General features: G+C 44.7%; 1 protein-coding gene across 2 annotated transcripts; it reads right to left on the reverse strand.

The window, feature by feature from the left end:
- Positions 1 to 758: 758 nt before the first annotated feature.
- onecut3b (one cut homeobox 3b) lies at positions 759 to 10,221 on the reverse strand. 2 transcript variants are annotated; one of them, XM_055503937.1, is made up of 3 exons: positions 9,141 to 10,221; positions 4,996 to 5,084; positions 1,724 to 1,951 (listed from the first exon to the last, which is right to left on the reverse strand). In XM_055503937.1, exons 1-3 carry the CDS (start codon positions 10,219 to 10,221, stop codon positions 1,853 to 1,855), a joined length of 1,269 nt encoding a protein of 422 aa, XP_055359912.1. In that variant the 3' UTR covers positions 1,724 to 1,852. The 2 variants fall into 2 exon arrangements, with proteins under 2 accessions (XP_028987640.1, XP_055359912.1); XM_029131807.2 differs by lacking the exon at positions 4,996 to 5,084 and having other exon boundaries at positions 759 to 1,951.
- Between the last annotated feature and the right edge of the window lie 7,875 nt (positions 10,222 to 18,096).

Below are 18,096 nucleotides of genomic sequence, written 5' to 3' on the forward strand. Positions count from 1 at the left end.
CCCCGCCTGCTGTCCTCTCTAATGTGATTATCTCCCGCTACAAGATGCTACACAACAAGTGGCTTTGCCCACAATAAGTAAATTGAACGCACAAAGAAATGAGGCGGTTGTCATGGTAACCAAAATACATCATCAGCAGAGGAATGCAGTGACAGTCAAATTCGAAGGGGTCAGAGTTCAGAGATCAAGGAAGAGGTCCTTCATAGCCAGACAGTCTGTCAGTCCCAGCACATCAGTATTAACAAATACGCAGGGTTCGTATCTGCATCCCTTCCTTGTCTGTGCATAGGATCAGTCTTTGACATGTTGATTCATTTTCATCTTTAGGTTTGTACATGTTTGTCGACAAGGTGCTTCTTTACATATAGTTTCAGCACAGCATAGCACAATAGTCACGAAAGAGGAACCATGTGTCTATGGTACTATTTATACCCGCATCAATAGTAAGGAGGGGGGAGAATAAAGGAAAGACACAACAAGAGATAAATAGAGGAAAGTTAGAAGGAGATAAAATTAAAGAATATTTACAATCATTTTCATTGTGTCAGGTATCAACCACGCCAATGTGTGTTTTTTTTCTGAGGTATGGATTGGGCGACGCGCCCGTTTAGTGCTCGCTGTCTGTAGGTTTGTAATGACAGGCCAGACGTGGCGGAGTGGGCTGCAGCTGTTCTCTGATTATCATAAAGAGGCAAACATCGTTGGCACTCGGGATCCTACAGTATATTGTGACGTTTGACCTCTGCGTTTGGCCACTAGAACAGAGCAGGCCGCACCCCCCCCCCCCTCGCTCGCTCCCTACCCTCGAGGACGACGCTCCCTGCGCCCGTCCCCGTTTGATTGTTCTCCTTTTGTAACCTGAAATTAACCTCTCGAGCCTTAAGAAGCGGACATTCAAATGTGTATCAAAGGGTGAATGGACGCCGACATACTGAGCATCTGCTGGTGTCTGCGTCCTAACAAACATCCACATCACAGGCGACACCAGCTCACTGCGCTAACGTGCCAGAACCACCTGCGGCTGTGTTTTACATTGACGGCAGGTGGCGCTGTTACCCGGAGAGGGTCGCGTCACTGCAGAGGAGCCACGCGTACGCGCAGCGTGTGGTGGGATGTAGTTAGCGGGTCAAAGGGCCTATTACGCAGACGCCCGACACTCAAACGCATCTTTCAAGATGCCTGCTTCGGGAATGAGGAGTGGTCGAAACATCTGTCTGATTTGTTAAAGCTATCGGTTCCCTGTCGTGAGTGATTGTTTGCTGTGTTTAAACACTGACAACAGGCAAAGCGGAGGTTCCTGAAGCCTGACTCTCCCTTTCTACAGTGTGACGGACAGATCTTTGGTTTTCAGGTAGATTCCTCCTAAACCTACTGGATCTTTGGTTTGAAGAGCCAAATGTGAAACATGTGACATTCAGATTAGGTCTAAGAACACGTGGAGCCCTAAGGAGATCTGATTCATCTGCACAAGTCAGCTTTGAGCAGATGAATTAGATGCGTGACCAGAAGTAGCTCGTGCGGGTTCTGAGCCCACCGCCCTCGCCCTCCTCATCATCATCATCATCCTCCACGCGTGCGTCCTGAGCGCTGTGTCAGGCCTTGGAGAACGTGGTGGCAGAGGAGGTGCCGGGCTGGATCGGCGAGGCGTCGCTGTTGTTGCTGCTGCCGTGAGGCGTGTGCACGTGTCCGTGGCCGTGCACCGCGTGGGTGTGCTCCTCGGCGTCCCAGCGGTCCGGGCAGCGGCGGCGTGAGTTCATGAAGAAGTTGGAGACGGTGGAGAGCTCCAGGCCGAGCTGCTGGGAGATGGTGACCTGCATCTCCTTGGAGGGCCGGCGGTTCTCTCTGAAGATCGCTACCAGGGTGCGACGCTGCAGGTCGGTGAAGACCAGTCGCTGCTTCTTTGGCACCTGGCTCCGCTCTCTTCCTCGGTCCTCCTCCTTGCGTTTACATGCTGCAAAGAGAGGCAGAGGGATGAATGTTTTCTCCCGAGCCTCATGAAAATTTAACGGCATATAAAATATAGCACTTGATGGCAAAAAAATAATGCGAATAAACAACGTTGACAGTTTAAATGGCTAATAGACAAATTAGGATATGAAACCAATGGTTTCAGGACTGTGCATAAAAGCTACTATTTAATATTATATCTAACGTGTAATCAGTTAGTTTAATTGCAAAAAAATAATTAAAAATAATTAATAGTTAGATAATACGGTACGTCAACAAATGAAATGTGCAAAATATACTGGAAACTAAGCAAAGTGGGGAAAGCAGAAGTGAGCTGGTGACACTGATTTAAACCCGTTACAGTCAGTCTCGCTGTAGTTGGACCGAGTCAGATACGTGCCATCACCCTCTCATCATCACTTTGTGGATTCCCAACCGCACAGATCACGCTTTCTAAAAAAGGCTGAACGTACGACTTTATTGACGCACGCGGTCTTACATTTGTGTGTTTTAACAATTTGATTGTTATGGTTTATCTAATTTTAATCAGAAATTCGTTTATATTTGTAATAAACGAAGACTGTGTAGTAGTAAACAAAAACAACAAAGGAAAGGTTGAAAAAAAACAGCGCGTTCTCTGATCATAAATCTCAAAGAAGTTCGTGAATAAAAGCAGTTGTTTTTTACTTATTGATCATTATTATTAGTCTCCATGTCTAATAGAGAAGCTCTTTCTGTCTTTTTGGAGACAGAGGGAGGCTGTGGAGCGGTTGTTTTCATCGTGGCCGTGTGTGTGTGTGTGTGTGTGTGTGTGTGTGTGTGTGTGTGTGTGTGTGTGTGTGTGTGTGTGTGGTGTGTGTGTGTGTGTGTGTGTGTGTGTGTGTGTGTGTGTGTGTGTGTGCGTGTGTGTGTGTGTGTGTGTGTGTGTGCTGAAACTGGAGGAGCATGATGTGAAATGCTGACAAAGAGGCGGTCCGGCGTGCCTGCCTGGCTGCACCGTCAGTAGGCTCGGCTGTAGCTGTGGAGACTGGAGGCAGTCTGTTCTGTTCTGCTGCCCTAAAAAGCTGCAATGATCGATTTTCCGCGGTTTTCTCCCGAACACGTGGTCCAGTAATCAGGGCTCCCTTCCCCACCCGATCGATCCCCATCGATCCGAGAGACTGAGGTGTGTGTGTGTGTGTGTGTGTGTGTGTGTGTGTGTGTGTGTGTGTGTGTGTGTGTGTGTGTGTGTGTGCGCGCGCGCGCGCGCGTGTGTGTGTGCGTGTCCGCTACGCGCGCTCGGGAGCGCGCTTTGTGACAGACAGAGAAGAAATTGTTTATCTGTGGGAGAACAAAGGAGATGTGGCTGGAGGAGCGTGGCCGTCATCCAGTCTGAGAGCTCTGAAGGAATGTCTCTCATACTTCTCTCATACACGTCTAAGAGCGTGCGCGCATGCACGACAGGGATAATGAAACAAAGTTAACTGATGTTCATATCGTGCAATCGTGCGGGGGGACGGGACGGGGGAGGGATGCGGGCAAGGAAAGGAGGCAGAGAGATGAGATGAAGCTGACTGTATATGCAAATGATTGATAACTTTAGAGCAGGTTTAGACAACAGCAGTAAACAGATTTGAGTGTTGGGGGGCGGGATCAATATGATGTGCACAAATATATGCATGTGTGTGTGGGCGTGCATGTGTTTCAGCCACCATTGTTCAAGCAGACATAACTGGAAGGTGCTTCTCCACAGCAGACTGTGCGTTACGTGTCTGTCCCTGCCTCAGAGCCTCCAGGACACATCACTCCGTCCGTCCTCCACTTCTTCAGCTTTTATACCTCGCGTTGTTTTTCTCAATTGTTTTAATTTGCCCTCAGATTGATAGCCCCCATATTGATTGATCCGCACTTCAGAACCATTTCATGGAACGTTTATTCAATTGGTTCAAGCCCAGCCATGCCAGAATCTCCTTGCGGCTCTCTAAGTGCTGTCTCGAACCCAACTCAATACTCCCTAATGTAATGACTGAATGCTAGCGCTAATATAGTGATAATTTAATATGTAATGCCTGTTTTCCAACAACTTGTGCTACTGGCCATTTTACAATGCCAACACCAGTCTGGTTCTCCTCCATCAGCTCAGTGCAACTCGGAGGCCTCTGCAGAGCAGCACAGTGGCCATCGTAACCTAGTCGAACCGTGGCCTTAGCACAAAGCCAGGCTCTGCTGCTCTGTGCATATTTCAGATATTAGTCTCAGCGGACGTTTAAGCATTCCTCTAATGAAGAGGACCACAGGGAAGGGAATGAAGGAGCCGCTCGTTAAAGCGACCCCTCATGAAACCAGAAGCAAACCATTAGAGGCCATCTTGGGTGGTCTCATTACTAAATGGGCTTTTCTCTGAAGAGACAAGCGGTGACACTCAGTCTCAAGTGGCACTCGCTCATGTCGTCTCCCTCACGTGTGCCGGTGTCAATGATGCTAAAGGTATCAGGCAACTGCCACTTTGCTTCATCTCAACTTCTTGCTGATCCTAAGATTAACTCACTGCCTGCGCCGCATGTTAAGTTGCACTCGAGCCCAAGAGCTTCTCTGCTTTATCACTTAAGTGGGCGCTGGTGTTTCTAGGAGGACACACATCTGACTCAATGTTCATTTTTTGGGGTCGAATTTATAAGTTGTCATGTGGAAGGCAGCTTTTAAACTTCGTTTTGCGCTTATGTATTGACACGCATCAATACCATAGATGGTTACGATCGTGTTACAACACAAATAAAAAACCTCGATTTTAAACTCTGTCAGCAATAAAGGGACTTGGCCTTGAGACTTTGTGTCTGGGTGCTGGAAATATCAGGTGTTGGTGGAAACATGATACATGATCTGATTGAAAATAAACAAAGATGAAAAGCCAATAGGTGAATATGAGTCACACACTATAGTGAAGACGTTGAAGACTAATGCAGTGGATTAAAATAATTTTTACTCTAAGTGTGTGCGTGCGTGCGTGCGTGCGTGAAGAGGAAAGGATGGGGGGGGGGGGGGGGGGTGCAGACGGTGAACTAACCGCACCGTGCTGCTGCTAGTCGACGCCTGGACGGACGGATGAGATCGGGCTTTGTGTGCGGCGAGACGGGCCCTCTCCCGCCCTGGACGGACTACTGCAGGCGAGAAAGAGTTTGGCGTCAATCACTTCCTGTCACACCTCTCAGATGTACGGTTATTGATTGTATTGATCACACTATGGGCTTTTTCATTGCTGGGAAAGACAGCGCCCGACCCCCTCACACAGTCTCCTCAACCCCCGTCACCATCACCCACAGCTATAACACACAGCAGCGGGGACGCCGAGCCTCCCTTCGTCCTAAAAAAACACTCCGTGCCGATTAGCATCGGATTATTTGAAAGCTTTCGTTTATTTGTCAGTGCAAAGCCTGCTTTAGACGAGACGAGTGATCGGCAGCGTTACAGTCCCCCGTCTCGCAGTCTATTGAACGTCGTAAACGTGCTTTTAGTGCTTCTCCGTTTTACCTAAGCGGCCGCACTTTATTTGCTCCAAAACAACAAGTCCAAATAAAATAAATAACCCGAAAGAAAGGGCAACATTTATTGATGTTTGATGTATTACAATAAAATATGGTGTTTAAAAAATCTTTTGGACGCAAACGAGGAAAACGACCCACCAGTAAGGAATATTTTCCCAACGTGTTCAAAATCATTAAGTAAAAAGTGATTAGAAATGATAAAAGACAAAACTCTGATGGATCCTGGTCGATTAGTTAAATATTTAATGTAAAATAGACAATTCAAAGGGACGGGGTTTGGTTTTAGATTGTGTTTTATTGAAGAATAATACCTTATTTTAAGCATATTTTCTTTCTAGTTTCTTTTCCTTTATTTTGAAAAGACGTACGACTTCAACCCTAATGTCATGGTGAACAACGACGGATGCAGATGACAAAGAATTATTTAACGACAAAACGAAAACGTGGACTTATGTATTCGTATTAGAATTCATCTGTGTGGCTCTTTGCCGGATATTGAAAGAAAAGCAGATCCACAGCCTAATACTTAAACAAGCTGGCGTGTGATAAATTTCCCCGCGTGGACATTCATTTGGAGAAAGGGGTAGTTAAACCCTCTTTATCGGTGACTTCACCCTCCACCGTGTGAGGGAACTGTCCTTTCAGCACCAGCAGTAAAGGCCTCTGGCAAACACACGTAATTAATGACGCATCACCAAACGGCGGACTAACAACCACGTCCTATCAACAGTAATGTTGTTGCTGTTGTGCACGTGTTTATGTCATAACTATTTGAGTGACACCTTGAGGCAACCTCACGGGTACTGGTTGGAGATCGTTTTACAGTTATGCTGTCGGTTTTCTCAGCGACAACCCATCAGCTCTAATTCATACTGAGTGCTGGAATAGAATGAATTCTGTCTGCCACAGAGGGAGCGGGACCAGGGAGCAGAAATGAAATAGGAGTGAAAGTCGAGGGATCTGCTCTGCTGATGTTGGTACACAGCCAGAGCAGAGAGAGAGGGGGGGGGGGGGGCGGAACCAGGGAGAGGGAGAATGAGAGAGCCGAGGAGAGCAGAAGAGAGGAAATCAATACCGATTCAGAGTGAGTCAGATAAGCCTGAACAATGTATAGTGCAGACACACTCTATAAGCTAGTCACACACACGCACATGTGCACGTGGAAGCACTCACACACACACACTGGGTTAAATGTGCTCACATGCCTCCATAAAGACGCATTACAAACCCCATAAAGCATACAACCTTTAAAATCAAATGACATCACAACCCTGGATTGCTCTGAGGAGTTGCTGACATGAGCAGAACACGCTCATTACTGCACGCTGATAGGCAACGGAGGCTCTTTGTCTCCCGCAACGTGCTCATCTCTCATGATCGGCTCGCGTCCGTGGTGAAATATCAGCGTCTCCTGTTACGATTTCACCCGAAACGCTCGTATAAGCTGTCTGAGCGGCTCCTCATGATCTGAGTGCTTCTCTGGGCTGTGCTGATGTTTCACAGGATGTTTGGGGTGTAAAGAGCATTCTTCTAAAGCCCTTACATGCCCTGTGCTGCGAGGCTGGTGTGTGGTCCTCCGCTGTTAACCACAGATTTGACTTTGCTTACCCAGAAGATGCTGTTACAAGCGCTAACACCACCACACATGCCTCGCTCTCTTTCTTCCCCTCTCCCCTCCTCTTCCCTTATGCTTATCAATTATTAAGGTCCGTATTGATCCTTTCACTTCCCTGGCTCTATCTGGCTGTTCGCACAAAGCCCAAACCAGCCTGCCCTCGCTGAATCAATGGCCTCTCCTACCTCTTCCAGCTCTTTTTCCACATGTCAGTTTTGCTTTTCTCGCTTTTGCACTTAAGCTGGGCCGACTGAAGTTTTGTACATCCCAATTTGCTCCATTTGGATTTATAAGAAACTGAGAACCACCAGAGTGATATTAAGTCAAACACATTTGATGGACATCAAGGGACTGGTCTGGTAGCAGAGAACAAGGAGGACAGGAAATATCTGTGTGCATTGTTTGACTGTATGAATCATTCTCTGTCTCAGGCTCCCCTCATCTTCCCCCACACTGTTCATTTCTTATGGCTCTGCGGTACCAAACTCCTGAAGCCAAACAACCTGGCTGCCTGGTGCCATACCCCGTCAAAGATTGGTGATATTTATTTGCATATGCTGCAGAGAGAGAGAGAAAGAGAAGGAAAATAGAGAGTGAGAGCATAGGGGAGTAGAAGAGAAGGGGGTTGGGACGGGGAAACTGCCTTATTGATCTCCTATGTGCAAAGCCAGGCAAACACTGAAAGGACAGAGCTACACTATTAATGACACTCATAGCTTCAGCTCCTAATCCTCACCTATCTATCTATCTATCTATCTATCTATCTATCTATCTATCTATCTATCTATCTATCTATCTATCTATCTATCTATCTATCTATCTATCTATCTATCTATCTATCTATCTATCTATCTATCTATCTATCTATCTATCTATCTATCTATCTATCTATCCATCCATCCATCCATCCATCCATCCATCCATCCATCCATCCATCCATCCATCCATCCATCCATCTATCTATCTATCTATCTACACACCACAGCTGTAGAAACATGGTGCAATAGAACTGTTTCAATAGAAATCGGTGCAATTAAATATATATTAATTTATGGACCAGCATGGTTTTAAGCATCGGAGACCCAATAGTGTCAGTGTTTTCTTGTTTATACTGGTCCCTGTTACCAATCTCCATCCCACTTCAATCAATATTTCATCAGAACTGTTCATGCAGCTTAAGGCTGCCTTGAAATAGGTCTATGGATCATATACTGGCCTGACTCAGATTTACAGTACAGTAAACAGGGAACTTTATATTTCCAGACTTGGTAAAATGTGTAATTACAGGACACGAAATTGTTGATCTCATTTTGCACATCTGACCGAGCTGACGGCGGAACTAGCGTCTCTCTTGCGTAAAAAAGCCCGTGCCACTAATAAGTTTGAACGATTGTACCTGTCTACGGTCTAAATTTAGAGCTTTTACTACAGAGTACTAAATGAAAAGCCGGAGAGACCGTGCGGTTATTGCATCTTTCAGCTCCGATACGAGTATTGATCCGCGTGCCACATTTAAAAGGGAGAGTGGGAACTGGCGTATCGATCACGCAGCCTGGGGTCACCCCGCTTCTCCCGCGCAACTAGTTGGCCCAGTAGTCGCACCACCGCCGCTGTGTGTTTACAGTCGGGACACAGGGAGAGGGGAAAAAGTCGTCGGGGGAGGGAAACTATTTCGAGGATTATTGTGAATCAATGACAATTTGCTATGTGCCGATCAAAAATATAGACCTACAAATTCAGTCCACAGCCGCCCGCCTAAACGCAACTGTACACGCCCAAAGGAAATCACCGATATATTTAGGTTTCCATGCATCTAAATTAACAGCAACTACACACGCGCTCTTTCTCTGAATAATCTATGTGATTCAGGTTTGTGATGGTTCCAGTTTAAGTGATGAGAACCTTTGCTTCAGTCGGGGAGCTGTCCGTGGTGCTGAACCGCACGCTCGGACGTGTCTCTTGTAATTTAGACCTTACGCGTGCACGGTGACCCGGCTGTTACCTAAACCTGCTCATTTCTCATGCGAAATAATAAGAGTGAGAGGACAGTGTCTTACCGGCCAACCGGAGAGCAGACATCCGCTGGAACTCGGGCTCCTGCAGCCACTTCCACATCCTCCTGAAGGTCTCGCGACCTGATTTGAGCTTACTCCAGGGTTTGGGGTTCCGTAGCAGGTCCGAGAGCGTTCCCTGCGACCGGCTCAAGATCCTCTGGGCGAATATGGCCTGTGGGATGGAGTAGCGCTTTAACTCGGCCGTTATCCTCTGAGCCACCTCCTTTGTGTTGATTTCCTCCGCCTGGATGCCCGACCCTGCTACTCCCTGGCCGCCTGCGTGGCCGTGCCTCTCCCGGTCCCCCAGCATCACCCCGCCGTTGGCCTGGGAGTGGAGATGACTGTGTGGGTGGTGGTGCATGCCGTTGAGGTTGGAGATCATACCGTGTCCGTGGCCGCCTAAACTTCTTGCCAGGTGCTCTTGGTCGCTGCGCGAAAGCATGGAGGGGTGAGACTCGAATCCTGTCACCGGCGAGATCATCTTGGCGTCGGTGGAGAGGTGCGCACTCGGACCATAGGCTGAGAGCGGCTGCTGGGAGTTGTGCAAAGAGCCCAGACCGCTGGACAGTGGGGAAAGCGAGCCGTGGCCCATGCTGGACACGGACATCTCTTTGGGGTAATGACTGTACAGGTTACCCATGGAGGCGAGCCCTCGGTGGTCGTCCCGCATTAACGTGAAGCTGCCGCTGACGTTTCCGGCTGAGAGCCGCTGATGTGCTGCGGGGTGGTGGTGGGAGTGCGGGTGGTGAAACTTATCCGAGACGGTGGATATCGGAGGTAGATGCTGCAGTGGGGTCAGAGTGGTGTAGGTGTTGCTAAGGCTCATCCCGGTCTCACACATGGTGATGGACGGGTGCAGGTGTCCCGACAATGCAGACGGGTCGGCGCGGTAGTCCCCGGCGGATCCCTCCAGGAGCGAGGCCATGCCGGACACCATGGCTGACCGCGCGCCGGGATTGTGCGAGATCAAATTCCGGGGAGTGGAGCTGGGGGACGCGGACGGCCGTGCGTGTGGAGAGTTCATGAGGTCCCCCGCCTGGGAGTGCGATGAGACGCTGTGAAGGTTCTCCATGGTGAGCTCCATAGCTGAAAGGATATATGTTCCCCTGTCCCACCCTCCCCACCCTCTCCCTCTCGCTCCTGTCTCTCACCGAGGGACGCGTGCTCTCCCCCTCTTACCCTCTAGCCCTCCCGGAGTGATAAAATTGCCGGTTTAACGCCAATCCATCGATTAAAATTTTCCGATCAATCCAACGTGGTGTAGGTAAGTTGATGTTCAGAGGCAGGTGCAGACCGAGCGAGTCCGGGGGAGTCGCGGCGCTTCACGCTTTCATGTGGATGGGAGCTCTCCAGGGCGATATCTCATCTGTGGTCCAACAGCGCTTCCACTAAGAGCAGGCTGAGCCGCGTGTCAGAGACGTGGGAGCGCGCCTCTGTGTATTTAAAATGTGGGGCGGGTACGAGCCGAGATTTCTACACAGCCTTCATCAGTGGAATGAAATCGAGAGTTGAAACCCAAGTACGCAGCTTCTCAATTGATATGACACTTATTCGGCATTTCACTGGTTTGATGGCAGTTTTAGCGGATATTAAAACGTATAAAGCGTGTGGAGCATGAACACGTGCGTGGCTGACGTGTAGTCTACCTGTGCAGGCTACGCACGACACTCAGACAGGTGACGACCTGATGGGGAATATAAATTGTCTCGTTTCCTGACGTAGTTTCCCGAGTTCCTTACAGATAAACTTTGTTTTCCCACGGACTGTATGGTTTTGCATTTATGCGCTTAGTGATAAACCTGATCGAAGTATTGATTGACAGAGATTAATGACGTGGGGCAGCAGGTTCGGGGGGCAGGGAGAGGGTGAAGGAGGTCACAAAGAAAGTTAGGATCCTAACACTGAAGAGTAACTGGAGGGCTGGTTTGTGTGAAGTTCAGGGAATCTAGGCATGAAATGATTTTTTTTTATTTTCATTCTCTAAGCATCGTTACATATGAAAACGGTATAACACAATTAAAACGACGGTTTGCTGTTAACAAGGAGTTAAAAAGCTAAAATTCATATCACTTTGCCTATGCCTTTCTTTGAAAATAATGTAATATAGCAGCATAATGAAAATAAAATAAATGTAATAATAATAATAATAATAATAATAATAATAATAATAATAATAATAATAATAATAATAATAATAATAATAATAATAGGATTCGACATAACATGCGGTTTGTTTACCCTATCTGTTCGGCACCGGGCTCGGCTCTGGTGATGGATACTTGTACCATCCGTTCCTTCAACCCCGGCCGATACTCAGATCCTTCCTGTTTTATCGGACTGTGCCTGTGTGTGTGTGACTAAACGGAGAGCGGTTTAGTGAGACAATCTAAGAAGCTTTAGGACAGTTGTATCAATTTGTCATGTCAATAGTCTGTCTTTATAATTCTAACGGTTTTGTCTCGCTACAGGACAAAAATGAGAAATGGTCAATCCACAAGAAATATATTAACAGTTATCTCCGAACCTATTATTATGTTTGTTCATGCCACAAACGCTACTTAGTGAGAGCAAGACGAACTAAATAACGAGCTATTAAGGCAACAAATCAAACACAGTGTTAAAATTATTTTTTTTTTGCAAATTATTATTCATAGAGTGAATAAGTTGTTTTTGGAATTTTATTTGTTATATATTTATTTATATTTTAAATTATATATAGAAAACATATATAAATATTTTATGAGTTAGCTAACGCATACGCACACACACACACACACACACACACACACACACACACACACACACACACACACATACACACATGTATTTGGTTCTCTTCTCTTCCGCAAAATATATTTTTAAAGTTATAATTTCTTAGTATTGGTGAAGCTGAAAACGCGAAGTTTGGTTGGTGTTCCCTCGTTATTATTAAAGCCTTGTGGTTAAACTCTGTCCCCTACAAGATTCAGAAATTGATCCTCACTATCTATTTATTGATCGTCAATCACTTCAGTCTATGTCAGGCATTTGCTTGAGATCGTTTCAGTTATGCAGTGCCTTTGACCTGTAGCACATGTTTGACTGACACCAGAAACATGTTGGAAAAATAAATGTCAGCGGCGTTGAACTTATTATTTATCGAACAAATGGCAATTTAAAACTTGGACTCTACGCTTCCTCTGCAGTTCAATAAGGTTAAAAATGATTTCCAGGATGGCCTGTAATTTAGCTTCTTCAATTGACGTGTTTCACAGGAAATAAGCCAAACCTTTACTCATTAATTTTATTGAATAAGGCGAGAAAGCGGTTTATTGTTTTAGCACAGGTTAAAATCTTTGAACCCACAGGGTCTAGTGTCGTCACAACAAGTCTTAAAATAGGCCTAAACATTTCACGTCATTATTTATTACATTTTGTCTACGTGCGTTACTGTGTGTTAAATAGGCAGAGGTGGATTCGCGCTGCTGTTTCTCAGCTTTGTTTCTCTTTAGTTTGTGTTGTAAACACAGTAATAGTGTATCCGCTTATATAATACAAATTCAAAATAAAAACTTCACAAAAAACAACGCACGATTACAGGTTTCGAACCAAGAAAGACTAAGCGATGTGTGACAATGAATAGTGCAAAGGGAAAGTCATCGTAAAATCCCGCAGGGTTACAATGGAATTAATAATTTTCTGTCACTTCTACCTGACATTAGAAATCAAGCGACGTCCAGCTGACACTGTGAGAATCAGGTCCCACAGATATGAAAACTCTTACAGGCAAATAAAGTAAACGGTGTGTTTTTTTAATACAGCTTCACAAACGTAAGTATGATATTTTCAAATTTATCTCTACCAAACGCACTTTGACCTAAATATTGAATAATACTCTCGCTATTATTTGAACACAAACCTCCCAGAGGTGTGTGAACAGCTAATCATTAATATCAGAGATTAGAGAGAAGTAAAATTGCAATAGTTTTTTTCAGCTGGGTTGCTTCATTTTATTAGTTGAAGAATTAACGTTTTTGTATGTATGTAACGTATTTTACATTGTGATATGGGAGATACTTAAATTTTAGTTAGTTCGTCTTTGGGTGGGGTGTCTGTTATTAAGCTGCAAAAATATCTTAAAGCCCAGCCCGTAGGTTATTAATTTTTCATTATGTAAAAAGAACTCACGTGTAAATAGTGTCTTTAAGGTCATACATCATTTAAATAAAATAGCAGAAAAGGTGTATGTAAAATATTTGATTTATTATTTATTTATTTATTTATTTGTCATGGTCAACAACCGAATGATGTATTAATTACGAAGGAAACAACACACAAGACAACAACATAGTGCCCAAGAGGCACAAAACAAAAAACAACAGGAAAAATATTGTGGTACAGTAGTTGTTGTTGTAGATGGATGATTTAGTTGTGGACTTAAAATCCAGAATTTAGATGCAGTAAAAATGCTTTAAAATTTACTGTAGAAAAGGAGACATTCACATTAGTCATATCTGTATCAGCTGAAAATGCACAGCAGTACAACTTCCCCAGCATCCATATCCTCTCAGGCAACGGTTGCTAAGTAACAGAAGCAGAGATGTATTGAGACACAATAGTCAATCAATTCTCATGTGTGTGTTTGTGCTTGGTGTTTAGCACAATCATATAGTTTATGCAGTTAAGTACATTGTGTAGCTTAGTTTGATTTTCACCATGTACGTTCAAAGTTGATAAAGGGGATGAAATCGGGATAATTTAAAAAAATCTATCTCAAATCACCTACGTAATATAAGCTTAATATTCAGAACATGAGCTTTAATTATTTTATACCTAAAGATCATAGGTCACATAGATTCTCCTCCAGGGATTATCTGCTTTCTATCACATCACTTAGTGCAGTTAGAGGCTTTGAGGGGAAACTCTTATCTTCACCATACAGGGCTGAAGCTACAGATTATTAGGGCCACTGCAAAAACCTTGTGCCACCTGTGCCTGAAAGCAACACTGTTCTCAGCCCAGACTGAAAACAGCGCCTGGAAGATTTCACAGCACTTTGTGCAGCAATTTCTGTGTTATTTGCATCATTAAAAGCCTGAATTAAAGTCTAATTGTGAAAGCAGTAGTATTGTCTCCGAAACAATATTCACTTTTTAAAATCAGTGTTGTGAGTGTTTTTCTGCAAATCAACTAAGGATAGAAGATGCTGCGCAAAGTCTAAATCAATCATACAGTTGAGATAAAGGACAGAATCACATTTTGTTGTGCATTTACTTGCCTCATGTAATTCACCTTTTGTTGGTAACCTTGTGAATACGAAATGTTCCATTACAACATGTACTGTTGCCAGGACTTTAAAGGATAATGACTTTGGCACTGAGGTTGTTCAAGTTCCCAGAGGTGAAAGAGACAGAAGAAAACTGATCAGTGTTCACAGATTCATTTAGGTTTAAATAAAGATTTTACTACGATATTATTTAAAAGTTTCCAAAACCTCTGACTGTGACAATACTGAAGCCAGGGTGTAACAGTTAGATCACTTGTGTGCTTTGACCATGGCCATAGGCTTATAATTAGGAATTTTAGAGTATCAAATGAAGTGGACATCAAAAATAGACAAATCTCTCACACTTCAGCTTCAAAGCTTACAGGTTTCCTAAAAACGACTACAACCCCCCAAAATGGCAAAAACAAGTAGAAAAGTGTAGCTTAACAGCGAGCCACCGTCTCCATGCATGTTTCCCTCAGGTCTCCTCCAGCAGAAGGCAGAGAAATATGCCGGTTTCATACAGCACATTGATTTTGCCCTCGAACAAAGACAGACAGAGAGAGATGCAGGCAGAGTAGACGGAGTGAGAGGGGCAGACAAACGAGAGAAGGATGGAGAGCACTTGCCACAGTACATTTTCTATCTAACACATAGTTACATGCAGAAAATCTTTTCGACTAAGAGAAATGGAGATACAGTATTTGTATTTATTATTGTAGTTATTGAAATGTTGCATGTGCGTTGACCTCGGGGTGGAAAGCAGCCAGCAAACTGGCTCTGAACGCAGAAAAAACAGCGTTTAGTCTGCGAATGAGTGTGACACAGAAAGACGAAGCAGGAGACTGAATAAGAGAGCGACAAGGGGGGAAGAAGAAGAAGAAGAAGAAGAAGTGGGAGAGCGGGAGAGAGTTGGGCTGGTGTTAAGGTGATTAGTCTGGTGGGTTGGCGATAGAGAGAGTTGATCAATAACCTATCGATCTCCCATTGCAAGTGTCAGGGGGGTAGTGGGAAAGAGAGGGAGGGCGAGAGAAAGGATGGGGAGGCAGTCGGCCCTGGCTTGACTTTTAAAAATCCTTTACTCTGCAGATGACAAATAACCCATTAGACTGCAGGAGAGCTGGAAAACCTGGAAACATCCTCCCTGCTGCTGTACAAACACAACTGAGCATGTGCTGAATGTTGCAAACGAGTCTCAATTTTCAAATAGGCGCGGTACAGACAATTTTTCATCTATGGCTGCGTGCAAAGGGGAAAAAATCATTTCTGCAAGTAGTGTGGAGGAACTATTGAGCTCGATGCAGTGAAGTTACTTAGCAGACCATTACTTCAAAGAATTCCACTAGGCTGAAATATTCACTGGAGCAAGTCACACTCGATACTCACCCCGGAGCCTTTTTAAATGTTCTGCAATAAGTCTGTTGGAAATAGGTGACAAACCCGAGGGCGGAGGAGGCTGAGGAATAACTTTTTAAAGCAAGGCAAACATGTTGCGTCTGCGTCTGTGTGTGTGTGTGTGTGTGTGTGTGTGTGTGTGTGTGTGTGTGTGTGTGTGTGTGTGTGTGTGTGTGTGTGTGTGTGTGTGTGCGTGTGCGTGTGTGTGCGTGTGTGCGCGTGTGCGTGCGTGTGAACATTATATAAGTGTTGTGTTACAAGTGGCAATAACGGGATGATAACAAATAGCCCCCGAGGCCCACTCACAGCTGACAGCAGTGGTAATTGGAGGAAAAGAATAATTAATATTAGGCTAAATAATGAAATCGCTTAACAACAGAAATATGACAATGTGTGCATGCATTTCTGTGGAGCCAGATAAAATGGGTCATGATGTTACAAGGTTTATTGCTCCCCAGTGTCATCTAAGTGCTGCAGGACCGGGTCAGAGTTGAAGGGTGAAAGGTGAAGGGTCATTCTGTCATAGAAATAAACCACAAAGCCCAAAGGATGGATGCCAAATTAACAGAGGAGTGGGCGGTTATTAAACAAGGCATCATTTTTATCGTCTTTCACTGCGGGTGGGGCTGGAACGGAGACGCGGTGCAGGTGCGTGACATGTGTGCGTTCAAATGAAACCGTGGCTTTTTCCCTCGTCGTGAGTCACAGCTGCTCCTTCGCTTCCGTTTTGCGGAGGCTCTGAGGTTTGACGGCGGACAGTGATGGATTCGCTTCACATTGAGGCTCAGCTCTCAAACAGCCATTATCATTACAGATCGTGCTGACTTCAGGGCTCATTTGGACAAATGGAGAAGGCCTTTGATATTTGAGAGAAGCCATATACAGGAATGGTTAATGGGAAAAACATGTCCTTTGTCCCAGTCCCCTTTTGTCGCCCACGCTCGAGTCTCCATCCTTCATCTCGCCTCTGTTTCCTCACTTTCTCCTCATTTCTCCCTGCACATGCCTGCATTTCTCCTTCCTATGTCCTTGTCTCCTATGTGCCACAGCCCCCCCACCTCACACCTCCCTCATTACCTGCTCTGCTCACAAAGCCCTGCCCCCACATCTCTCTGCTCTGCTGCCATGCAGTTTTTCAAATTAATGTAGAGATATTGACAAGTCATGAGATGCATAGATCATCAGGAGGGAGAGGAGAATCGGGCCAGGATGAGGCAAGGCCCAACTGCTCCACCTTGATGGAGGAATTTCCCCATTATTATCAAGCAGCTAAGCTAAAGTTTACAAGGAATCCTCCAACAAATCCTTGTTGTTGATCTAGCGTCTTTGTTTTCTGAATTGTATGACACCAGTGGAGTCATAATTTGAAAAATGTGACAATCATGAGCCACAACTTTTAAACTTCACTTTGTGCAACCTAGAGTGAATGAGGTGCTGCTAACAGTCTGCAAAAGGGTCAGGTGGTCAATATGCCAATTACAAAGATGAGGGTACGGTAAGGGCGAATGATAACCAATCAGTGAAGTGCTTTTACCGTCGTCCAGCAAAAGGTGACCCTCTGACCCCGTTTGATGACCCGTAGGTTAAAGGTTTACTCTCCTGGGGTTAGAGGGCATTGCCATGCACTGGCCAGAGAGGTGTTGCTATAGTAACAGCGCTGGCTGAATAATGGCAAGGTGTGGCATGCAGCAGGAAGGCGGCGTGATCACTTGGTCACTTGATTTGTTATGGTTGGCTATAATGTACAGTAGGTGTGTTGGTGCACCCATCCTGGCAGTTTCAATAATGACCCAATTAAGATTCAATTCAAACTATACACAGCTATGAAAATAACTAGGCCCAAAAGAATATTATGATATGAACGACTAGAGTTAAATGTATTATAAAAAGAAAACCTATTAAGTGAAAAAAGAACTAAAAATAAATTTGAATTTATCAGGAGACAGTGCATGATATAACAGGGTTTTTGTTTATTCATTATGGAAATATTTCTGCTAACTAGCTTCTAGTTAATAAAATTAATTTGTCAGCAGCACAAACTACAGCCTGTTAAATTAACATGAATTTGAATCAACATCTCTAAAACGGGATATTATTATGTTTACAAGGGGAAGGCTGATTGCAGGTTTTGTATAATATAACATTAGTTCAATAAACCAAAAAAATGGCATTAAGAATTATTATACACACAGTCAGATCACACATCTCATGCTGTGTTGTGTAGGGATCCATGTTTTGGATTGTTATGGTTGGCGCATTAAATATACAGAAATAGTATTCATCAATTTATCATAATAAGTTGTTGTCTTTGTAATATGT

Source organism: Betta splendens, chromosome 17 (genome assembly GCF_900634795.4).
Source record: "Betta splendens chromosome 17, fBetSpl5.4, whole genome shotgun sequence".
Taxonomy (NCBI): Eukaryota; Metazoa; Chordata; class Actinopteri; order Anabantiformes; family Osphronemidae; genus Betta; species Betta splendens.